This window comes from Neltuma alba, unplaced genomic scaffold, assembly GCF_004799145.2.
Source record: "Neltuma alba isolate B1F8T4 unplaced genomic scaffold, ASM479914v2 tig00006401_pilon, whole genome shotgun sequence".
In the NCBI taxonomy this organism is placed as follows: domain Eukaryota; kingdom Viridiplantae; phylum Streptophyta; class Magnoliopsida; order Fabales; family Fabaceae; genus Neltuma; species Neltuma alba.
The window spans coordinates 60,040-77,136 of NW_021634452.1; the positions used below are offsets into that span (position 1 = coordinate 60,040).

General features: G+C 35.5%; 1 protein-coding gene across 1 annotated transcript; it reads left to right on the forward strand.

The window, feature by feature from the left end:
• Positions 1-1,414: 1,414 nt before the first annotated feature.
• LOC114750279 (E3 ubiquitin-protein ligase BRE1-like 2) lies at positions 1,415-16,824 on the forward strand. The gene is made up of 20 exons (XM_028938853.1): positions 1,415-1,681; positions 1,871-1,979; positions 3,338-3,499; positions 3,840-3,927; positions 4,051-4,278; positions 4,439-4,606; positions 6,402-6,595; positions 6,679-6,762; positions 6,876-6,995; positions 7,124-7,310; positions 7,396-7,556; positions 10,585-10,656; positions 10,940-11,016; positions 11,154-11,348; positions 13,016-13,088; positions 13,202-13,288; positions 13,401-13,538; positions 13,640-13,842; positions 15,598-15,760; positions 16,493-16,824. Exons 2-20 carry the CDS (start codon positions 1,872-1,874, stop codon positions 16,622-16,624), a joined length of 2,640 nt encoding a protein of 879 aa, XP_028794686.1. The 5' UTR covers positions 1,415-1,681; position 1,871; the 3' UTR covers positions 16,625-16,824.
• The last annotated feature ends 273 nt before the right edge of the window (positions 16,825-17,097 follow it).

The window sequence follows — 17,097 nt, forward strand, 5'->3', positions numbered from 1 at the left end:
GATGAAGCAACAAAAGGTGCAATATAAAACATGCAACTACTAGAGGACCTACAAACAAAACACAACAAACCAGACACAACCAAAATAACTATACATGATTTATTAAAAGGAGAATTATAATCAAGTCCCTAAAAAAAATTACTAAAAAGTTCTAATAATAATCTCAGTAGTCTGTAATGAGAAGTTTCAAAGTAGATAATAAAAACTTCTGAGACTTGTTTTGTACTATTCCGGTTCTCAATATAAGACCCATTTTGTGTTATAAATTATAATACAAAATGGGTCTTATATTTAGGACCGGAAGGAGTAATTATTTGCTTTCTTTAAGACTTAATTGTAATTCTCCTTTTATTAAAACACAGATCTCATCATGTTCTTTTTTTCCTTGATCTCAAAACATAAAACGATAGTATATTTTAGGTTTAATAAAAAGAAGAGTGAAAAATATAGAATTCAACTTAGCTGACCTGTTTAAAACTCTTGATTAGATTGGCTAGAAAATTGGTTCAACGACATACTAGTTTGAGTGGTCAACTTAGGTTAGATTTTGATAATTTTTTTTATAGTAAAAGAAAACTGTATTACCACTGTACAATACAAAAAAGAAATAAATAAACGAAAATTATGCAATGGAATCAAATGAAATTCAAGGGACATTACTAAATCACACTTGGCGAGCATATCAGCTTTAGAGTTATTCTATCTTTGAATGTGTTGACGATCAGCAAATCATTATTGTTGAAGCTTTGCATGACTTTTTAGAATTAAATTCTAGTTAGCATGAAGATCATTATTTCCATCCTTTATAAGCTTAATTGCATCCAAATAATCATTTTTAGGATTTTGATAACATATTAATCTCAAGAGTAAGAGGTTTATGAACATTATAATATTTCTAACGAGTTAAAATTAATTATTAATTATTTTTGCAATAAACAATCAATTATAGTGTCTTTTTTTATTTAATATGAATTTATAATTAAATGCTATTAAATGTTCATATTTTAAAAAAAGACATATGATCATGCGTAATTGGAAAACTTGACATAATGAATATAAGAAGTTTGATGTAAATATTGTCCTTATTGTTATTGTTAATTGTTCACTTTTTATTTGTAAGTCGTTAAATGTTAAATGTTAAATTATTAATTAATGGATAATTTTTAAATTACAAAGGTTAATATATTTTTAGTTCTCTAACTTTTAAACCGTTAATAAAAATGATAATTTTGTAATCTTAAATATTAATCAAATATTTTTAAATACCAAAATATTAAGTTTAATTTTTTAAAATAAGTTTTTTGGCCAACTTTTTAAAACAATTTCAAATGTATGATTTTAAACACATACCGTACCTTTGTAAAGTTCAGTAACCAAAAAAATTGCTCAGAGTAGAAGTTGCAAATGCCGCGGCCACGCATTTGGAGACACGGCGGGGTCATTTAACACTGCCATACGAGGGCATCGAGAAACCAGAAGCTTTTGTCCTGAACACCGAAGAACTCGAAGAATCAACAATTGAGCACTCGGCGAGGTAGAGCTTGATCAAGGTTAACCTCTCTCGGCACTACAAGTGCTGGCTTCGCTGAAAATGAAGCCCACTCTAGCTCCCCAATGAAGCTCGAGGTTTACTACTATATATTGAATAACTAAGAAACAACTGAAAGCTCGTGTTCAATAGGTAGGTTCTTCATTTCCTCGTTTTCATCTTTTTCCTTTCTTTTCCTCTTTCTTTCCATCAGTAGCCGTGAAAAATTGGCAGCAATGTTTCCTTTTGATGATCGGATTTTGGGCTACCACGCCTTCGGGTTCGCCACGTGGCACTTCGTCATTTCTAATGGCCTCTGTTGGGCTTTCTTTCTGATGTCAGAATGGAGGACGTCGACTCCGATGAACCCGAAAAGAAGAGGCCGCATTTGAGTTCGGTATCCTCACCCATGGCGCTGAATTCAACCAATCCATCTACCAACAACAAATGTGTAAGTCCCATCGTTATTTTGAATGTATATATTATATACATATATATATATATATATATATGGTATTTTCGAACTTTGTGATTTGCTTTCAGCTGGTTCATGGGTAAGACACTCCCCTTTCTGCCGTGTAAGTTAATTCTTATTGCCGTTTTGTCTGGCAGAGTGAGGTAATACGATTTCATTCTTCAGTATTTACTATTTAGGAATGCAAGATAGGTGAAACTAGTGCATTGTAGCCAAGGGTCGGTCGGGTTTGCATAAATAGAATAAAATAGATGGAAGAATCTATATGTGTGTCTATATATTGCAAAAATCTATAAGAAGCTGGACTATTTAGCAGCTTGCTAAGAGGCTCATTTCTCACGAGAGCTCACCTAGTAAAATGCACAAAGATGTTTTATGGGTGAAAAATGATATTGGTATCTCTAGGTAAAAAAAGTTATTAAAAAAAAAAAGGTATTGATTTTGTGAGATAGAAATAGAATTCAATAACATCCATCTAAAAAAGTCAATGTTGTTTAAATCACCCTTCTTTCCAGTAAATCCTTCTTGCGGTTGTCTGTACAGAACTATAATATGTTTGCAAACTACAATTGGACAATGATGAAACAGAACTGAAGAGAGGAAGAGGAAGAGTGCTGGCCTGTTGAATAAGATGAAGTGAGAGAGAGAGAGAGTGTTGAATAAGAGAATTGAGTGTATAATGGCTGATGGAAGAACAGGTACACACATTCGGCATATGTGTATTCATACCACATATGACGATGAACCACAAATTGGGAAACATCAAACTCTGTCTCCTGTTAGAGAAGCAAAATTGCATGGTCATTTGTATGTGAGCAAGCCTTGAAAGACGATGGCTGCTTATATGTGCTTAGGGGAAGTCTGATTTGGGCTATCGTGAGTAGTAGTAAGGATGATCTTGGTGTCTTCTGATTTGCATGTTGGAGATGAGAATAAATAGAACAAAATTTCACAGTGTCCCCAGTCGGCCCATTGTTTTCTGTAGTCTCTTTAGCTCCACTAGCATGCTTTTGCAATTAATATAAATCCAAATTCATTATAATTTTTTGAGCTTTATTATATCTTAGAATCACACGGCTGTACATTAGCTATATTTTTCATACTTAAAAGGTTCAAGCAAAGGTTTTATGGGCGTTGAGTTCCTATGGGTTTTTTAGGGGCAAAAAAAGACAATCCATTACATGTGTATCCTGTAAGCTACTCATAACCTTTGCTCCCTTAAATGTTTCTTTTTGTCTATGCTGTGCCATTTGTCCTGCATGTGTTGAGTCTCTTTTTCATTAAATTGTTTGGAAGTTTCAGCTGTTTAAAAAAAAAAGCTTATGTATCTGCAGGCTGATGTGGGAGTCTTGCAGTTTCAGAACCAGCAGCTTGTTCAACAGATAGAGCTCCAAAAACAAGCATTGCATGACCTTGAAGTGAAAATTCAAGATCTAAAATACAGGGAAAATTCATATGATGACATGATAATTGCAGTGAATGAACTCTGGAATCAGGTTAATGTCTACCAATATGCTTCTCTTCCTCATGTCTCCACTCTTGGTCCATGCTAATCTTAGATTCTTTAAATTTTCTTTTAAAAGTATGCTTTAGCAGTGCATCTTAGATGGTGGGGATGGAAGTCAGGTTATTTGCTGCCGTTATGCTTCCATAGTCCTCTTCCTCATGTCCCTAGCCTCATTTTGTATTTATCTTTTGATTCTGTAAATTTTCTCTTCAATTAGACTATCGTATATAGCAGTTCTTGTTAAGTGGTGGGGGTGGAAGACAAGTCACTCTTTGTCTCATTCATGTACAAAATACATGTTGGTTGAACTTTTTTATGTTCCATTTTAGTTGGCTGATGATCTGATCCTTCTTGGGATACGAGCCGGGGGAGGCCAAAATGCATTTAAGAATTTGGAGCACCCTGGTAATCCTCAAGGTAAATTCATAGTTATGCATACCTCTTTGGGTGTGTATGTGGTAAACATTCTTCTATTCCAAATTCTTTAATGTTAGGCTACTTTTAAGAAAATGTAAGGGACTGACTTGAGTTGTTCTCTAGATTCACTTTCTTTGCGTCCGGTGGAGGATATCTTTCTTTCCAGATTAGTACAGAAAGATTTCATCGAAACCAACAATCATGATGAGGTCATTAGCTTTGTTGAGGAAGCACTTGCTCTGCGTCAGTCATCAACAAGGGAGTTATTGAAACTTCTTGAAGATACCATTGATGCTCAAATTGAAAGAACTTACTGTATTACCCAGGGTTTGGAGGGGTCAACTTCAGAAGGTCAGAATTTTCTTGTCTGCTATCCTGTTGCCAAGCAATGCCGTTCACCTTTTCTGCTTGTTGCTAGTGAATTTGATTTTCTTTAAACACTCATATTCAACAACAAACCTTATCCCACTAGGTATGATTAGCTTTTAACCACTTATTTTGGGGTTTGCAGATGCTATCATTCAAATGTCTAAGATTGATGATATGATGAAAGAGGAGGCAAACAATTTGCGTGAAGTAATTGATGCTCTCCATGTCAAGCATAAAGATTATGTTGTTGCTATTGAAAATTATATCAGCTGCCACTTACATGATCAATTTGAGGTTAAACGCATAGCAGGTTTTGAAACATCTCTATCTTCTGCGTGTGCCTTGGTGTATTTAGCTTTTTTGTAATTTCCTTTACTGTTGTCTTCAACTTTTGTGGATAAATTTTCAGTTGATAAGTTTGAACTCTAAGTTTGACTACAATCCACGTTGCCTGAAAATATCCCCTGAAATGGAATTAATAAACTGAAAATTCCTGGAAATTCTATTAATCTGTATTACCATATTGAATGAATACAGCAACTAATACTGGTGTAGTAGCCACAAAATTAGCCGCTTAATCTGAATATCATGGAGGAAATAATCAGCAAAGTAAAGCATAATGAAAACTGGATTATGGTCCTATGACACTGCACCTCAGATTATGCACCAAATAACATGTAATTTAAACAGCTAGTCAACTGAAAATATTGGGCCCATTATTGGGCTTAGCAAGAAGTTGCAACCGTAACTCTTTCTTTGTAAAGGATATAACTTATTCCCATTTTTGGAAAAATAAAAAGAAAGGGTTATGTTGTGCAAATCTTGCTTATGAATATTTTCATTGAGTAAAAGAGTCCTTAGATCCTGTCTCCATTAAAATCATAACTTATTATCCTGATTTGACTGAAGATCAAGACCCATGGCAGTATTGTGAAAATCTGATGTCCTTTCCTGTTCTATTGTTAATGAATTTTTCCCCTTTTGTGCCTCTTTTACACTCTAGACGGAATACTCTGAGGCAATTCATTGGTTTAGGTCTCTGTATAAGCTTAGCTGATTCTGAGAATAATGGGGCAATTTTGCATAACTCTACTTCTCTCCTGTTTTACTATAAGACAAAAATTTGTATAGCAAGGTTTTCTCTTTAGGTTTGTTGATATGCTTGAATTTTAAGTAAATGGTAAAAGCTGCAGCAGCAGATTTTGTGGGAAATTTTTAATTACTTTAATTTTACAGTCAGCATTTGTTATAAAGATGCTATTTGTTTATTTTTCATTGTAAATTTTCGCTATTTATTATTGAACATTGTTTATTTGGTTCATCTTATTTGTTGGTGATTTGTGGCATTTTATTGAGGATTTCAGTGGTGTTATTCATGAGCAATCAATCAACAGCGTAAGTTTTGATTGTAGTTGTCTTGGGCTGACTTCCCTTTCTTCCTAGCATACTTGTTCATGACCTTGGCCCTTCTAGCGCAAGTCCTACCCTGCAGTTCACTTTGTCCATCAGCATCATCATCGTATTAAAAACCCCATGACCAATTGGTCAAGACTTTTACCCTTGTTTCCTATTGTTCTCTTTCAGAACAAGGTCTGTTGAGCCCGAGCTCTTTCCTCAGTTCAAGTCCAATGGAATTTCATGTGATATGAAATGCTTGTTAGAGATTATAATAATTCTCTATTTATAGGCCTTAACTTAATAATTTCAACTTTTTGAGTTGAAGTTTTACTCAAATATTTTATAAGATAAATTCAGTTGTGAATATGGGTCAAAGTGTCAGCTTTCAGTATTAAGTTGGAGCAGAAGTAAGGATTTTGAGCATTGCTTCAATAAAATCTTGAGTAGCAAAGGGCATTTTCTTAACTGATGACAAGTCATATAATAACAAAAGAGCTGGTCGGTCTTGAAAATTTTAGGAGAGATGAAAATCTACCATTAGATATCTGAAAGATGCAGTTTGAGTCATATTCTTGATAGTTATCTGATAGATATCTCATGCTTGCTTGTTGGTTTCATTTCCAAGATTTCACTTCGATGATTATGCAATCATTTGAGCTGATGACTTATGATTGTCATTTGATGGTGCCCTCTGTTTGTGCTGAAAGGTGAACTTGATGAAAGCATGGCTGAACTTGAAGAGAGTAGGAGAAAATTAGTCAATCTGAAAATGCAGAAAGATGCAGCAATAGGGATGCAGTCGCCTCGTTCAGATGCAGTTAATGGAACCCTGTCTCCTGAAAAGCCTTCAGACAAGACAATGGGTCTGCGCGAGTTGAAAGATTCCATTGAGGAAGCAAAGGTCTGCCATGGCATTTTCTTTTGCACTTATTTACTTATTCTCTACCTAGGCTAATGGAAATGTTTGCTTGTGTAATGTCCTAGATAGTGGCAGCTGACCGTCTTTCAGAGCTTCAAGAAGCACAGGAAGACAATTTGACTTTAAGAGGGCATTTGCAAGACCTTCAGGTTTATAAGATTGGACTATCCATCTAGTTTAATCTTGTTTTCTTGAAAAGTATAGGGGAAAGTTACTTCTGCGCTTCAGAAAAGTACTTATGTTCTTATTTTCTTATTTTCAGAATGAATTGACTGATGACAAGTATGTACGTTCATCTCGACTATATTCTTTGGTAAATGATCAGCTTCAACATTGGAATACTGAATTGGAGCGGTATAAAGCATTGACAGAGTCTCTGCAGGTTAAAAGTGATTTTCCTGTTTCTTTCCCTTTTTAGGTGTATCAATGGCTGTATTTGGCCCTTCACTTACCTTGTCCTTGTGTGTGTGTGTTTTTTTTTTTTTTTTTTTTTTTGCTGATTAAAATCAGGCTGAAAGGGTCCATGTCGTGAAATGGGAAAAGGAACTGAACTCAAAACTAGAGTCTGCAGATACTGCAAGGCTTACAGCTGACAATTCTGACTGTGGGATTGAAGAGCTAGAGCTTCAGCTGCAAAAGTGTACTATTGAAAAGAATGACATTGAAATTGAGATGGAAGAAGCTATACAGGATACTGGTTTGGTCACGTTACCTGCTATCTGTTTAGATGCATCAAGCATGGGATTGGATCTTCTAGTTTCTAACGATGTGACATGTTTCAGGGAGAAAAGATATTAATTCTGAGTTTCATGTCATGGCTTCAGCCTTATCTAAGGAAATGGGTATGATGGAAGCTCAATTGAAACGATGGAAGGATGCAGCTCATGAGGCAGTTTCCTTGCGTGAGAAAGCACATTCATTAAGATCTTTGTTAAATGGGAAGGTCTGTCTCCCAAAATTATCCAAGTTTTAATGCCGTTTCAATTTACTTTCCCCTAATCTTGTTATAGGTCCTTAAATGCGTCTAGTTTGTCTGACTAGCTCTGTCCAGTTTTACATATTAAAAAATTTTAGTAGTGAAGGAACATGCTTACACTATCATCGATATTTGCTGAAAATTGTGTGTTGTTTCATTTGAGGGGACATTCTGAACTACCAATTTCTCAATAAATTAGAACCAACATAGTTTTGACACACATATAATGGAAAGGGTTTGGGAAAGACCTTTTTTGTGTGCAAGCTGTGTCTTCATTAGGGGTGATTTACTTTGATGGAAGAGTATGAAACAAAGTGTAATTCAAAAGTTTGGATCCTTCACAAAATTGACTTCCTGTGATGCATTCAGAGAGAGGCAAGAAGAAAAGATTGGAGTGTATTTATAAGAGTTTATTTATTAGATATGGGCCTGCCACAGTTCTTGTGTTTGGTCACATAATCGCAAGATTGCATAGGATATCTTTTTGGCATTGGAAGATTTGGTTCTTGGGCTGTAGGAGCTGAATATCATGTCATGATTGTAACTTATATGGTCAAGGGAACTTCAGGAATCGAGATATGAAGTATAAATACCAAATAGAGTTGATTTTTCATAATCAAGCAGTAAAGGCATATAAGTTCTATTTGAGTATTTCATAAAAGAACCGAACATCAAAGGTGATTTCCATTTTGTTAGTGAGAAGATTCAATCTGGGTGTCTTGCTACCAAATTTGTCAATTCAAATGGCTAACTAGCTGATGTATTTACTAAACTAGCTGACATATTTACTAAGTCTCTCAAGGGTCCTTAGATCAACTGCATATGTAACAAACTTGATGCATATGATTACTATGTTCTTGCTGCTATCTACAAAACTACTGCCCTTTTGGGCCTCGTTGGCATGTTTCTTCTTAGCTTTTAGCATTTTTTTGGATTTATGTCCAAAACCACAAAAACATGGTTTTGGAGGTAAATTTAAACACGTAGCATGTTGGGCATTGTTCTTTGTGTAGGTTTGGCCCACAAAGTTGGTGGGTTCATCACCCTTCTCGAGTTTCACCTTGTCCTCAAGGGCAAAAGTAGGCAATTGAATGACCAACTCATCTGCATCCTCCCAAGTACTATCACAGTCTAGAAGATCTTGCTACATGAAGACTTGCCGAATTCCATATGTCATCCTTCTCACCTTCATATTCTTGGGTTGCACTTGTAAATCATAATCTTGAGACAAGAGACTTTGCAATGATTATAGTTGGCAGGAGTTTTTTTTTTTTTTGGACTGGGCATCCTTCTCACCTTCATATTCCTGGGTTGCACTTGTAAATGATAATCTTGAGACAAGAGACTTGGCAATGATTATAGTTGGCAGGAGTATTTTTTTGACTGGGACATGGGGAAGTGGGATGTATCCCTGTGGTAATTCAGTCTCAAAGCCACCCTTCCAATCTGCAATGTCACTTCATGGGGTCCATAGAAATGGTGAGCTAGCTCCTCATGTTGTCTCTGGCCAAGTTCTTTAGTTAGTAGGGCTGAATACGCAAGTATGCTTTATCTCCCACCTCAAACTCAACTTCTCTTTGTTCTTTCATCTGGGCTTTTGCTTTCTCAAGATGGGTTTTGAGAGACTGCATATTCTCATTTCTCTCTTTTAAAGATAGGATGTGCAACAACAATATGATGACAAAGTCGGACACTTTGGACTCAGCTTTTCTCCAATAAAATGCCATATTGCGATAGAATAAACTGAGTTGTATTTTCAATCTTACTTTGATAGAATTTGTTCTGTAGGGCCTGCTTGGTAGCATGGAACTTAAAACCAAGGAGGTGGAAGTCTAGATAGAACTCCAATTTTAACCTTTTTTTTTTTTTTGGTTAGGCATAGGTATCCTCTTATTGGAAGCAATCATATTTAAGGCACTGTTGGGTACTAAATGTGGGCACTTCTCTTAGAGGGGATTCAAACTTGGTTTGTCACGTTGTGAGATATTAGCTTTTTTTGTAAGACTCAACTCCCATTAGTCCAATTTTTGACTTTTTTGGTACATCAGAAAGCCACTTCCATCAAAATCGATGGAAGTGACTTCCTTAGGTCGCCCCATGGAACTCCCCTCAATTCCATGGAACTTTTACCTATTAACTCATTTGCCCTTTGGCGTGGTAACACTAGTGACTTGGGAGCTTGTCAGTGACTATTGATAGTCTTTTTGGGTTACTCAATTCCATTGTGCAATGGAGGGTCTTCCCTATGTCTATCTATATAGTGCTTTTATGGGGTTTTCTTTTGTTTGATTTGTGGTTTCTTTTTTGGATGTAAGTGTTCTGATTTTTGTAATGATTTATGGAGTGTTCTCCGACTGTGGTTCCTCTAGTGGTGGCTGTGGCCGCTGTTCCATGGTGGATGATTGGATGGTGAACTGTTCTTGGGTGATGCCAAGTGGGGGAAGGAATTTTTGTTTTCTAGCATGGGCATTTTTGTCTTTTCATAATAAAATTTGTATGCTAATTAAAATTTATACGAGGTCTCCACAACAACCAAACATAATTTATAAACCCATTTGCACCCTTACTTCCAGTGCTACTTCCTTCAAAATCTCATACACCACACCAAACAGTGCTGGCCACAGGCGTTGTGCCTTTGTGTTCGGGAGTTCCAATGCAATTGAATTGTATTGATCAATCTGAAGTATAATCATGACTTCATATATAACTGACCATCAAAAGAGATAATTGACCAAGCACGACTGGTCTAAAGCACAGTCTTACTGATGGGCCAGAGCCTGACCTTAAGCCCAACTGCCAACTTATATCCTATCATAAAGGTTTTGTATCTGAGTTCTGTAGTTTACTTCTATGAAAAACCATAGCTTCCATTATCTTGCCAATCTCCCATTACCTTTAGTTCTTCATGATCTGTTCTCCATTGTGCTGTTTATAATTGATTTTGTTTGGGTACGTTGTAGGCACTGAGGATGGTTAATTCTTCTTTTTGATGCAGACAAGTGAAATAAAAAGCTTAGCAAACAAATGTTCCGAGCAGGTTGTGGAGATAAAGTCTTTAAAAACATTGGTAAGTCCTTCCTTGTATATGTTTTGTTTTCCTTATCTGCTTTTTGTTTCCCATTTAGCTGTACATTTAGAATATTTTATGCTCTCTTTTTTTTTTTTTTTTCCTGTTTTTTGGGTCGTTTTCTCTTTCATTGAATTTTTCTCTATTAAAAAATGGACCAGAGGTGAAGTATTTATTTCTTGGTAGAATATTTTCCTGCTCAGTGTTCCCTGTCACAATTAGCATTTACCTAGAATTTTTATTTGTTAATCTTATTTTAGAAGCTATTTATTGTTTGCCGCAGATTGAAAAGCTGCAGAAGGAAAAAGTGGAATTACAATTCTTTCTGGACTTGTATGGACAGGAGAATCATGAAAAAAGGTATGCTGATCTGACGTTAATAAGATGATGGCCGAAGAAAAAACTTCTGTTGCATTCAAAAATTTTAAAACAAGTTTTCTTGTTCTATGTTCGTTTGAATGATTCATTCCAGATGTGGTACAAAACGTTTATTTCAGAGGTTTGGTAGAAATCAGAGAATCAGAAAGTAAAGCTCTCGCTCAAGCTGAAGTACTGAAAAATGCTTTAGATGAGCATAGTTTAGAGCTGAGGGTTAAAGCTGCCAATGAAGCTGAAGCTGCTTATGAACAAAGGCTTTCTGCAGCAGAAGCTGAAATAGAAGATCTAAGGTCGAAGCTGGAAGCTTCTGAAAGGTTTGTAATTATGAATGCTTCTCTATCAACTTTAAATTTCCTGTCATGTCAAACTAATGAAGTGTTTTGTTTTCCCCCTTTTAAAACCTCCTAAGCGGTTGTTTTGGAAGGTATTGAAGCTTTTGGTGATAAGGAGTTGGAAGGAAGATGGTTTAAGGATATAAGCATGAGATTTGTCACTTTAATTTTACTATGCTGCCCTTGATGCATATGTGCTTACCCTGAGTCTGTTCTGGTATACTGGGGGGTCTGTCATGATGCATTGAAGCACTTTATGTTCATCTGCTTCCTATTCTTTCGAAGTAAAACAAATGATGCGGGGCTTGGTGGATGTGTGGTCTTTTGAAACTTGTGTGTGTTTGGTTGGTTCATTGTACCTAGGCTTGTGCCAGACCTTCTTAATTCTGAATCCCCTTGTTTCAACTAACAGTTATTTTTGGTGGGGTTTCTTTTGAGGGGATGTGAGGGAGTTGATGAATGTTTTCAAAGAATTTGTTTTAGTTATTCATTGTTCCCCCTAGAAAAGTTCGCCATATTGATATTGGCCAAGGCGGAGGAAAGGAGGAGAAATAACATAAAGCAAGGAAGGGGAAGTAGAGAGAAAACGATGACTAATTCAATAGTTTATTGAAATCATAAAAATAACAACTGATTTGGCGTGAAAGAAGGTGATGTAATACAAGCTAGAGGGAAGGGGGAAGGAGATTGGAAGGGAAAAATGAAAAGAAAGGAGGGGGAAGTAGAGAGAAAAGGATGGAGTAGTTGACAAACTCCATAGGTTTTTCAAATCATTTAAAAGGTTTAAATATTAAACATAACCTAAGGCTATTTACAGTGCCATCAGTACAATTATTTAAAATGATGTCTAAACTAATCCTAGATGAGATAAGATTATCCTAGATGTGATAAGATAATGGGATAAATCCTAATCTGACCTAAATTTATTTAAAAGCTAATTTAGCTATCATAATTACAATAGCTTTGTTTAAAAATTCTAAATCTATTTCCTGTCACATCCTCTATTTTAGACATTAGTATGAGTAGAATTCTGATTTGTGCATGGCACGGGACGCTTAAATTGGATAGAATCAAATTAAGAAAGAGGAGTTGGCTAAAGTGAAATTTTGGAAATATGGGGGAAAATTTTAATTTGAAATTTTGAAATGACATACACACACACATACCAAGGGCGCATAGCCTAAAACGGACATTATGAACATTGAGTGGCTAAAGTGATTTCCTATAGAATTTAGTATATATTAGATTCGGTTTCACTGGAAAACAAAATTAATAGATTGGTTATACCAAAAGTGATGCGTAATCTGCAATAGTAGCCGTGTGATGTGGAGGATTGAGCTCAACTACTGCAGATTTAATTGAGCTAAGTGTTAACTTAATAAATATTCCTTAAATATTTTGTTATATTTTTTATTTATACTTTTACGTTAAGGCCAACAATTGCGCTTCCCCACTCATAGCACACACCCTCTTGTTAATAATCTTGTAAATTTTGAAACATAAGTATGTTTCAGGATAGATACAGACACATTTTCTCCTTGCCTTCTGCTATGTTGTCGCAATTCATTCCCTTTAGACGAATGCAATTAAGATTGCACAAACTTGGTTTGTTTATTATGCTGTTAATTATTCTGGATCCATTCTTGCAGAGATATTTTGGAGCTGACTGAGGCTATTAAAGTCAAAGATGCTGAGTCAGAGGCTTATATATCTGAAATTGAGGTTGCCTCTCTGATTTGTGTCTACTTCCCCCTTCTAGTTTAACTATTAGTTTCAGAAGTTACTGTGCGGCTTTTGGTCTCTCTTAAATGTGTTAAATTTCTCATCTCCTGCAGACTATTGGACAAGCATATGAAGATATGCAGACGCAGAACAAACATCTATTACAGCAGGTGACTGAGAGGGATGACTATAACATTAAGGTCGGTCTTATTTGCACCTAAAAATTGTCACCTCCGACTGGGCATTAGCATTAACGAATAATAATGTTGGTGCTTAGGTTTTTTTATTTATCATATTGCAATTTATATGCAGCTTGTATCAGAGAGCGTAAAGACAAAACAGGCACATAGCATTTTACTTTCTGAGAAGCAGGCCTTAGCAAAGCAGCTTCAACAAATTAACACTTCAATAGAAACTTTAAAGATGAGGATTACACACAGTGAAGACCAGGTCCTCCTGCCAGTTTACTTATTTATTTATTTCGGCCATTATGCGAACAACTTCGATGCTTACATTGTTACAACTTATGACTAAGAAATTTAATCCTGCAGATGAAAGCTCTTTTATCAGAAGCCATTAAATGTACTCAAGCGGAAAAACACCTTGCAGTTACCCTGGAATCTACGAAGTGGGAATTGGCTGATGCTGAAAAGGAGCTGAAGTGGCTTAGGTCTGCCGTTACTTCTTCTGAGAAAGAGTATGATCAAATTCAGAAAGACTTGGAAGCTATCCAAATTGAGTTGGATGCTGAAAGGTATTTTTCTTTATAAGAAGCTTCATTGTTTCTATTCTGGATCGGTGTCAGATTTATGTCAATATTATATATTTCAATTTAAATAGTGGAACTTTTAACTTCTCTTGATTTGTCCCATGTCCTATTTCTATTTCTTATTCGTTGCTGCGTTCTGTTTTCTATTAAAACTAGAGTGCAGTTAATTTGTAAAATGGTCCGCCAAGCTATGTTTGGCTCACCATGTGAGTTGCGTAATCTGCATCTACATTGGTTATTAACCACGTGCTCTTGTAGCTTAATGATTCTGGGTGGTCTTGAATAAAATTATTATGGATTACAGTCGTCTAGAACTCACATGTCTTGGTATATGGTTTATTTCTAATGCAGCGATTACTTTTCTTGGGTTACTGGGTTTCGCAGGATTATATTGTTAAATGGTTTTGGAAAACTCAAAGTTGGCCAACAATTTAGGTGCCGCCTCCTTATTTTGGAAAACTCAGAATATCAAAACTAGGGACCCTCAAATTGATTGTTTCAGATATTATTTGACATTTATGCTTTTATCTTCATATTCCAAACACTAGTTGGAAGCTTTATCCTTGCAAAAGAAAATAAGCAATTATGGGGTAAGAATTGGAAATAGAAACCATAAGATGCGGCGTGATTTGCAGTCAAATGGATCAGAATAGACTAATGTCTGAACCAGATAATCACTGGAAGCTGAATGGTTTCCAGAATCTGAACTCATTTTTTATCTTTAACCTATATGTCGTTACTGATTTGAATCTAGCCATTCAATGCTTCAATGCTTCTAACAGCTAGAGAAACGAACCTTGTTATCACTTTATGCATAGGATATTCTTAAACAACATGTTTGGATTGAACCAATAAATCCTTTATCCTCTCTTGTTCTCTTTCCTCTTGTTTCCTTTCCTTTCTGTTCCTTTTCAGCTGCTAAACAAATTCTATGCGGAGTTTACTCCAGCATTAAAACATCTATTGGACCCAGATAATACGTATCAATTATTATAGTTCAGTCAAGATCCAGGTGGCCTTTTCACTATCAAGTTCTCCAATAAAATTATAACCTCTGGAACGTCATTTTTGGAAGACACAATTTACTTTGGTGAACTGTGTGAAAAGTCTGTTTGTGTGTTTTGTTTTTGAAAACCTCGTAACAAACTTTTAATTTTCCTCCTTTATTTTCTTAATAGCATTGCTTTCTCTTCACAGTAAGTGTGTAAAATGGAATAGAATGAAAATGGAAACTTATTTTGTAAATAGGAAATCTCTTTCGTACACCTGAGTAAATAAATTAATAGAACAGTTATTGTTATATAATGATCTGATAAGGGCGTTGTAGAATTTGTTTATCTCATTTTCCATGCAATACAATGGGAATCTCTTTCCAATGATAACAACCGAACAATGAGCTCTGGTGAAAAGATGGGGTTGGTGCCTAAACGATCATTCACTCAAATTTCATGATCCATTGATGCATAGAATTTATGATTCCATATGCCTATCTTCTGGTATCCTTTCCCTAGGTGGAAAGTAGTGCTATAAAAGAATGATAGTGTCATTTCTGCTTTGGAACTTTTTTTTTTTCCTGTTGGGTTTATCAAGTTTATAGTGTACATGTGACATATTCAGCGCAATATATGTTGAGTTTGTGCAATTGATAGGCTGGTTTACTTTGGGAAAATGATTATCTTTCGTGAAACAGAGTATTAGTTTTCTGAATACATATGAGGTTGAATCAACCATGTCATACAGGAATTCAAAACAGAAGCTTGAGGAAGAACTCAAGGAATTAAACAGCAAAATTGATGAGCTCAGTTCCGAAACTGGAGAGACAGCAATACAAAAACTACAAGATGAAATTAGGGTTTGCAAGAACATGATCAAGTGCACTGTCTGTTCTGATCGTCCAAAGGAGGTAACACCAGGAAACTTTGTTACGGGCGGGTGTGTGCTAGAATATCTCCACGACAATGATGTGGGGGTCAGCAACCTCTTTACAAGGGAGTTTTGATGAAAAAGCATTTTGTTCATTCACTTCAAGACTTTAGTAAATGCAATGGTATTTGGGTCATTTTCTCCTGATGCTAATATCTAAGTTAGCATTTGGGGAAATGACCAAAATACATCTTTATAGTCTAATTGGAAAATGATCTTAATAATAAAAAGGGGGAATGACACTTAAGTTCCAAAAGATCCCAAAAATGTTGAGTGCCCTCTATCTTAAAACCAATGCAATTTTTCTGAGTTTTGTTCAGGTTGCATGCTTTTCATCGATTTTTAAAACTTACATAAACCTCTCATGAAATAAAAAATAAATTAAATTTCTGATTACTTCCCCTATGAGATTTGTGCAATTTCAGGATGACTCTATATGTATGATTTACTCATTTTTTAACAACGAAGGTTTGTGCATGTTTTTCAAAATAGAAGACAGCATTTGTGTAACATTAGCAAAATTAAAAATTATGTATATTTCTTTTACAGTGTGAGCTGTTCAAACTTTACAAATTACAAATTTTATGTAATTTTAACAAAGTTCAGAGAATGTTCGTAGAATTTACTTTGTGTTTCCTTTTTCGTTTTTTTTTTTTTTACTTTCATTTCTTTTCCATGGAGAACCTATTGAGTTTGATCTTTTATTGGGCAGGTTGTGATTGTGAAGTGTTATCATCTGTTCTGCAATCCTTGTATTCAAAGGAACTTGGAACTCCGTCATCGCAAGTGCCCTGCCTGTGGGACTGCCTTTGGTCAGAGTGATGTTCGGTTTGTGAAAATATGACCATCTTTATGCTCAGATAACAACTAGTTAGGTGTTGATAATCCTTTCTTGTTATATTCAGAAATATAATATGTGATTTTTGTCTGCTCGTTCTTGCAACTGAGACCCTTTAGCTTCAAACATAGCTAGCTACCTCTTGTAAAGGAAACCGTAATTACGAGGATAAAAGAAGTTATTAGTCCTAGTTGCTATTGGCAACACTGATCTTGTAGTATACCAGTTTTAGTTAAACCTTTTGAAAATGGAAAATGACTGATGAAATCTGAATGCCCGGCTGTTTATCGTAACCTTATTGTTGTGGTGTTAATACCACAAGATAAACAGTGAGCGGTTATGGATATACCCGGGGGGGGGGGGACTCATTAATGTAAAGGATAGCATGCAAGAAAATTCCTACTTGTAAAATTTGATTTTAAATTTCTCGAGTTTTGCAATGTATTAGAGAGAGACCAGGATAAGAAGAAAACAATTTA

Bases quoted from the DNA above. Each gene is read 5' to 3' on its own strand.
- LOC114750279 (XM_028938853.1), top strand. From the start codon at position 1,872: ATGGAGGACGTCGACTCCGATGAACCCGAAAAGAAGAGGCCGCATTTG. The intron at 1,980-3,337 runs GTAAGTCCCATC...ATGTATCTGCAG, and splicing joins CATCTACCAACAACAAATGT to GCTGATGTGGGAGTCTTGCA. The intron at 4,279-4,438 runs GTCAGAATTTTC...TGGGGTTTGCAG, and splicing joins GGAGGGGTCAACTTCAGAAG to ATGCTATCATTCAAATGTCT.